The 8,326-nt window shown below is 38.3% G+C and overlaps 1 protein-coding gene across 1 annotated transcript; it reads left to right on the plus strand.

Annotated features, from left to right (window-relative positions):
• The first annotated feature begins 320 nt into the window (after window positions 1–320).
• On the plus strand, window positions 321–3,393 carry Znf475 (zinc finger protein 475). The gene is made up of 2 exons (XM_071611845.1): window positions 321–495; window positions 3,242–3,393. The coding sequence occupies exons 1-2, from the start codon at window positions 321–323 to the stop codon at window positions 3,391–3,393; spliced, it is 327 nt and encodes a 108-aa protein (XP_071467946.1).
• The last annotated feature ends 4,933 nt before the right edge of the window (window positions 3,394–8,326 follow it).

Consider the following 8,326-nt stretch of genomic DNA (forward strand, 5'->3'; position numbering starts at 1 on the left):
TTTGAATATACTATATATATATGTATATGCATATATATATATATATATATATATGTGTGTGTGTGTGTGTGTGTGTGTGTATGTGTGTGTGTATATATATATATATATATATATATATATATATAGTTGTACATTGATGCAGTGTCTTTATTTTGTTTATTTATTATGTGGTACTGAGGATGGAACCCAGTGCCTCACATGTGGGAGGTAAGGGCTTTACCACTGAGCCGTACCCCAGCCACCTTAAATATAGTATGTTTAAAATATAATTTTCAACTATAAACTTTATCTAACAGATTTCATATTATTTGCAGCCAACAATGATAAAGTGTCCACGAACAGTTGTTTGTTATATTTGTGGTCGTGAATATGGAACCAAATCTATTAGCATCCATGAGCCACAATGCCTGAAAAAGTGGCATAATGAAAACAACTTGTTGCCTAAAGAGCTAAGGAGACCAGAACCAAAGAAACCAGAAATCAGGACCATTACTGGTAAGTCCTTAGAGTGACTTGAGTACAAGAGGGGAGGCTTCTCTCTCTAAACTTATAAGTAGAGGTATTCTTTTTTTTTTTTTTTTAGTTGTTCAAACACCTAAAATCAGCAACATTTACTGCCTTGGCTTCAGCCAAATAGGAAAACAGTAGTGGAATGCCCGTGCAAAGGGTTTTCTTCAGATGCTGAGACATAAAGACACTATGTCCTGGCAAGACTGCATGAGAGGGACCGCTGGAATTTACTGTATTTTCCAAGAGTTAGTTTCATATATTATCACACATAACACTTAAAAAACATAAAGCTTAAAAACCTTTGGTGAATCTAGAGTCCTGATTTTACATATGAACGTGTCTCTGCAGAGCAGGGATAACAAATTTAAGTGCTTACAGGATCCGATATCGTCAGGTTACAAATTAATTAATGGGTCTGTGTGTAGGGGAAGGAAAAAATGAAGACAAGGAAAGGTGGGGACTGTGGTGAGCTGGAGAGCATCAGCTCTCTCCAAAGGAAATAGCAGCTGCCCAGGAACAGCTGGGGCTATCATTAAGAAATTTAGCCCAATGTGGCCATATCTATCAGTAATACAAAAGAAACTGGAAATGTAGACATTCATACAAAATATCCACATTTTTAAAATGTGTGCAATTAATAATTTGTGAAGCACTGTGCAAACTAAATGAAACTGTCACGTGCGACTTTGTCACAGAACCTCATATTTACTCATTTAGGATGTTACATAATAGTTATAGAATATTTTTGCCATGTGAGCTCAGACTCACCATATTTCCACCATTGTTGTTTTCTCAGTTACACTCCTCATTCTCTTCAAAGGAAATTTTTGGTTTTAAGCGGAGTATCTTTTAGTTCATTTATTCTCCTGTGTATCTATAGATGTGCAAGTGCTAAAAGGTACCTTGGAGGTCATTTTACTGTCAGTTAGTCCAACATTCCTGTTAAGATGTGAGTCAAGTAGAGTTTATAACAACAAAATCTAGATTGTCATAATAACGACAATCTAGAGCAAAATCTAGATTGTCATAATAAAGTTCTAGATGCTGCTAGAATGGAACTATCCACAGTCCTTGCAGACAGGTGGCAAAAGAGCTCAAGATGAAAACATCCACCTATAGAAGGTAGAACACTTGCCCACAACCAGATTGTTTACCTTCTTGAAAATCTCTTCCCAACAATTCTCATCTTAAATTCACTCTCAGTGTCAAAATCTATTTCCTTTCCTTCTGATCTTTACCATTTTCTGTGCTTGACCATAATTATCCCAAAACTAAAAGAAGTAAGAAGAATGGTGATTCAAAAGCCCTTTTGGGATACTATCTTGTTGTTGCTTATGACAGAAAAAGTAGATCCTATAATTTTACTTCCCTGAACTTTTTCTCTTGATCCTATGCTACTATTATCTCTGAAGGTGCTCTTCATCCCTAGGTAAATAGAATGCACATCACTGTTCTCCACTCATGGACTTTTTCGTAGAGTTCAAATGACCCTTGCTCCAGATCCAGAGTCAAAGCACCATGAAAAACATTTAGAAATGTGATGAATCACCTTCAAGTTAGAATCAATGACTACTCTGGAATTTTTTAGTCTGTATTAAAACTCATATGAGTAATAAGAAAGTCAGTGCAGTCCTTTTCTCAAAGAGTTTTCAAAGCACTCAAAACACACGTTTATATCCTACATAGAAAGTAATATTTTCTTTATCCAAAGGAGAAATACTAGGTTGTTTGGGGGTTTAAATTCCCATGGAGCAAAAAAATAAAGAACATTAGGAGAAAGCATGTTAAGAATCTAAGGTTTGTTATGTTTGTGTGAACCACTAGATAGAAATCATATGAGATTGCGTAGGCTTTAATGAAGTAATATGTGCCTTGCCAGTGATAAAAACTAAGTAATACATTTTTGAGTGCTTGGCTAAATTTTGGGGGTCTATTTTGGATGATTCTAAGACATAGTCAATTTAATATACCAAAGTCTCTCTATTTGAATAAGGCTTATTAAAGCTAAATCCCACATTGTTTCTCAAAATAAAGCCATATGCCTTTTTCCGCTATGCTCTGCCAATGAAGATTCTATATTTCTCCAACTGTCTACTTTGTTTTCTTAAGAACACTTCTTTTCATCAGATTAAGAATTCTATTTTCATTCTTCACTTAATTACTTAAAGAATCTCTAAGTTCACAGCTATGAAAAGATGATAAATTTTTAGGGTATAATTCATCTTAAATTCACTCTCAATTGTCCAATTTTGGCCTCCAAAAACATTCCACTAAAGGATTATAGAAGGAAAATACAAATACATGTCCTTTTACCGCTGTAAGTTTATATTTAGAGTCAGCTGAAAGAAAGCCAAAAGTTATATTTGCAAGATAATAATATATAAGCAAAGATGTTAATAATTAGTGAAGAATGCATATCATAACACATAAAACATTGTCTTCCCCTTTTTACGTCCAAAGAGTAAAAAACCTCTGGTTCATGGCTAACTTGACTCAACCCTTGAAACAGCAAGCAGCGCTTTTTATTTATTTATTTATTTTTGGCAAAAGTCATATGATTTATTTAAAAACCTCAGTCAACAGGTATTTCCTGAACATATTTTCCATAAAAAGTAGAATATGGTTTTCCAGAATGAAAACTAATTCATTTTACTGTTTCCCCCCTCTTTTCTTTCTTTTTTTATTATTATTTTTTTCATTTTTTTCTTTCTCTTTTTCTTTAACTTTCCAGCCAAAGGTTTCTATGATCTTGATGCTTTAAATGAAGCTGCTTGGACAAGTGCCCAGAGCCAGTTGGTTCCCTGCAATATATGTGGGCGTACCTTCCTGCCAGACAGACTGATTGTTCACCAGCGATCTTGTAAACCCAAAGCCGCCAAGTAAAGCCCTTTTCTCTCCACTGGAGTGTTACAGGAATTAATCCCTTTGAACCAAACTGGGCTAGAGTGGGAAGGAGAAAAAGGAGGTGAAAAGAGGAAACACAGAAAACTGGAGTTGACTAAATGCTGGCCCAGCCTGGGAGGCCCAGCCTTTGGTGTGAGAGTGTTTGACCACCATTATGGGATGGGGCGAGTGCTTTGGCTTTAACAAGCAGCTGCATGTGCTTACGTACACTGGGGACCGTTTCACACTTTTGTCAGGCAGAATTACAAGCGAGCTGTTTTTTATCAGAGCTGCAGTTTTTATCTAAAGGAAATTTCTGAGCCCATCGTTGCTATTTTTCCTGCATTCTACTTTCCTGAACAAGATTTTGAACTTCACAATTAGGATGATTGTTAAGCCAACAGAGGCTTTGAGGGCAACTGGAGGCAATTCCTTCAGTCCCAGCAAGAACTGGATTCCTTCCTATCCCTATGCCTTCTGATCCAGGGACATTTTGACAACGAGCTATTGGTTGGGAAGTTTCTTTTTTCCTTGAAATCCTTCAAGACAGACATTTTCAAAAAGCGCTGAGGACTTAAAGTACAGGGACCATATCTAACTCACATTCCCTTGATAATGGCAAGGAATGCTTTGGAGATTTCCTAGCCAGTGCCACCCTCGTTGGCAGGAGATGCTGCAGTACAATTCATCACAATGGGTGGAAGCCAGCTCCTGCCTCCTATAGAAGATAAGTCTAGCAAGAGCTCTTTATACCCTCATAGGGGTTTATAGGTGTTTCATTGTTGAGGTCTAAAAGTCTGCCAGGAAATTTTAGGCCTCCCCACCCAAGTCCCATGCACAGTAATTGGGTTGTGAAAGTGCTCTGTATTTTACAGCTCTTGAATGTGTATTCATCCAGGCAGGGCTGTCCTGGGAGAAGGCCAGGGCCAGGGAGGTGCTCTGTCCAGGAAATGCTGCTCCCCCAGGCAGCATGGCATGGCATGGACTCCCAGCAGTCTTGCTTAAGATCTTTGTTCATTTTATGGCTGAGTTTCAGGGCCATTCTGGATCCACTGGGTTCTTGCAAGCCTTGCATCCATGACTTTACACAGCACAATCAGCTCCAAATTATACAGGCAAATTCATTCAACCTAATATTTTGGTCATACATCTACTTATTATACAGGGTTGGGTTAGGATAATTGTGCTAATTGTTCTGTTTTTCCTGCCTGCTCCAAAGGAAGCAAGAAACAAACTTTTTAAAAACTCTGTAGATACCCTGGATTGAGAATCTTGTAAAAGATATGGCACTATTTCTTTTATCTTGACTAAAATGATGAAAGAATCTAACATATGCTGAGGGTCTATGGATTGGGCAGTGGGCTAAGTATTTTGTGTATATCAGCTTATATACATCTTACTTCAGCCCTACAAGTAGATATCATCATCCTTATTTTACAGATAAGGAACTGATGCTTAGACTAAACAGCTGACTCAAGGTCACACGGAGCTTGAGTTATAGGATAGATTAGGGAACAAATTTAGGACTCTCCGGCTTCTGAGTTTACAATCATATCTGTCTTTGTTTATGCCTGGTGGCATTATTAATATGATTAGCCATAATAACAGAAGATCAGACAAAGGTAAAAATTCTTGCACAATGTCTAGTAACTAAAAAAAAAAAATGGAAATCTTGGGATATTTATTGTTCTGCCGCTGGTCTGTGTTTATCTTAGACAGGTAACAATGAGTTAGACCTGCATTTGTGTTAGGGGTTTCAAAAGATATTTCTGTGTGTTGCTGATATTTCAGAAATTAAATATCAGGGGAGATAAAGCAAAAGTTCTGCCCACAACTTTGAACTGAATGGCCACTCAGAGCCTTAAAGATATTCATGGGTATGATAAATCAAACAACAGTGTTTTTATCTATATGAATGAAGTCTTGTGTTGTGTCAACAACACAAATGAAGTATTGTTGTGAAGTGGCTGAAAAGAACAGGCTCCATGAATTGTTCATCCTCAGAGAACACTGAGCCCGCTTGAGATACATCAAGGTGCTTTCTGTGGGGTTTCATGTATGGTTCCACCTCATCTAAGCTACAGATGTTCCATGGAATTAAATCTGGAGCAAGCATAGTTACAATGACCTCAATTCAAGAGTTCTGGTCCATTTTCAACACAAGTCATCAAAGTCTTAACATTAATAGGAAAGAGCTCACCTGATCTCTACCAACTGCCCTCTCCCAATGAGTTGACATCTGCAAAGATCTTTATAATTTTAAAAATAGTTCTTTAACAATGGTTAGCACCTCCATGAGCCATGAATTTAACCTTGAAAGAGTTCCTGAAGATATTCCCCAATATGATGAAGAGCAGATATTAGATGAAGGTATTTGGAACTCTGAGCTAACCCAGGTGACTACTGGTGTGGGATTAATGTTATTACAGGCATCAACAATGATGCAATTCCCTCCTCACTCCGTTACCTAGCACTGACAAATTTTAATTGAATTCTTCTGTAGTTGAGGTCACAGAAAGAATTCCAGAATTTGTTTTTCTTTTTCTTTTGGAGAGGGAGTGAGTACCAGGGATTGAACTCAGGAGCACTCAACCACTGAGCCACATCCCTAGCCCTTTTTTGTATTTATTTTTTTTTTTTTTTAGACACAGGGTCTCACTGAATTGCTTAGTGCCTGGCTTTTGCTGAGTCTGGCTTTGAACTCTCGATCCTGCCTCAGCCTCCCGAGCTGTTGCCATGCCTGGTCAGATGGTACTCATTTGCACCTTGAATTCACATCAAAACTTCAGGACATGTCCTATTAGAAGGGGACTAAATAAGCACAACCTTGTGGGGGGGATATAAATGGGGAATTTTATACTATGTGCAAGCACAAGTCCTTCAGATCCATCACAGAAGGCTATTCAGGTCCCATCATAGTATTTATCATTATTATTATTTACAAATGGGGTCTTAAGGATGGTTCCCTGTTGAACTGCTTTGGCTTGGGGTATACTGGTCTGAGTTCCTTTATTGAAATAAAAATTGCTATTGACAATCAGAGCCATTTGTGAGCAAGGAATAGATAAAAAGCAGACATCCAAAGACCTCTATCCCCTGAAAACTGCCTTTGGTCTTTCTGTACTTGTCTTCTACTAATATTTGCAGTATTTTTTTAATACTCCTGACTGAAACTAATTCACATGGCTTGAATCCCATATCACGTCAGGGCAGGAAGTTCAGCCCTTTCCTTCCCGAGTCCTGAGAGGTCCTTTCCCTCCTCTGGCAGTGGTCCACCTTCCCTTATCACTAAGCTTGGTTCTGCTAGCCCTGCCTGCTCTCTGTGGTGAGAAATAGAAAACGAGATTTTTCTGCACTTGGAAGAAACAACACAAATGAAAAGCAGTCAAGTTTCCAGCAGAGGCCAACTGGGTCATGAAGAGAGAATATACATGAGAAAAAAGCACTGTTATCATAGGATGGTACACTTTTATCCTTGTTCTTTTAAAATTGTATTACAAAAAAATATTCAAATTCCAGTGTAATGAAGTCTCATGCTCTCCACATCCAGGTAAACTTAGTTTTGACATCCCACTAAGGTTGAATTTGAATGGTTTCAATTTGAGCTTTTATTCTTTTTGGTTAAAAGGAGAAGGGTGTTCAGGGAGAGGAGCTGGAAGCCCAAAATTCCACAAAATCTCTGACAATGCCTTTCAGTCCTACTTAGTGGAAAAATAAGCTTGAATGTGAGCTTAAATGCCAGGGTAATTGAGAACCGGCTGGGTATCATGGAGTTAAGTACCATCATTGATTCACACTGATTACCCTATAGGTCAAGCTGTTTCAGATGCCTCTTAGCTGAGAATGCTAGACAAATTAGTAGTCCCCAAATATGCTGATGCTCAATGTTATGGTTTAGATATGAAGTGTCCCCCAAAAGCTCATGTATGAGACAATGCAAGAAAGTTTAGAGATTAAATGATTGGGATATGAGAGCCTTAACCTAATAAATGCACTAATCCACTAATAGGGATTAACTGGGTGGTAACTGTAGGCAGGTAAGGTGTGACTGGAGGAGGTGAGTCACTAGGGACATGTTTTTGAGATATATATTTTGTCCCTGGTGAGCAAGAGCTCTAATTCCTTAATGCCATGTCCTGAGCTGCTTTTTCTCTTTCAAACTCTTCTACCTTGATGTTTTGCTTCATCTTGGACCCAGAGCAATGAAGTTAGCCATCTAAGGACTGAGACCTCTGAAACCATGAGACCCAAATAGACTTTTCCTTCTCTAAAATTATTCCTGTCAGGTCTTTTGGTCACAGTGGCAAAATAAATAAATAGATAGATAGATAGATAGATAGATAGAGGCTATTCAGATGTGATTAAGATTATAGACCTTGGAATTGGAAGATAATCCTGGATTATCCTGGTAGGACCATTCTAATCACTTGGATCCTTAAATGCAGAAGAGGAAGAAGGCAGTAAGGTAGGTAAGAGATGGTAGCATAAGAAGAATTTAACGATCCATTGTTGGTTCTGAGATGAAGGGAACCATATATAAGGGCCAAAAGATAACTGTAGGGACTAAGGGCAGCCCCCAGATGATAGCCAGCAAAGAAACTGGGGCCTCAGTCCCACAAATGCACAGAATCAAATTCTCCAAATGACATGAAATGGAGCAAGGAAATGGAGCCTGCCACCCACCCAAATCTCCAGAAATGAATTCAGTCTTGCCAACACCATGTTCTTATCAGGTAAGTCCAGAGTTGAACTTCTAACCATACAGAACTGTAAGAAAATCTCTGCTGTTTGAGTCACAAAGTTTGTAGTAATCATCAACGGCAACAACTGACAACTAACACAAAATATAGATATGTGACACATGGTAGAACCAATAAAATCTGTTCATCAGAGAAGTAGAGCTCTTGAATCCAGGAGGGACACTGTCCACCTC

The sequence above is a fragment of the Marmota flaviventris genome, chromosome 5 (genome assembly GCF_047511675.1).
Source record: "Marmota flaviventris isolate mMarFla1 chromosome 5, mMarFla1.hap1, whole genome shotgun sequence".
Classification (NCBI taxonomy): domain Eukaryota; kingdom Metazoa; phylum Chordata; class Mammalia; order Rodentia; family Sciuridae; genus Marmota; species Marmota flaviventris.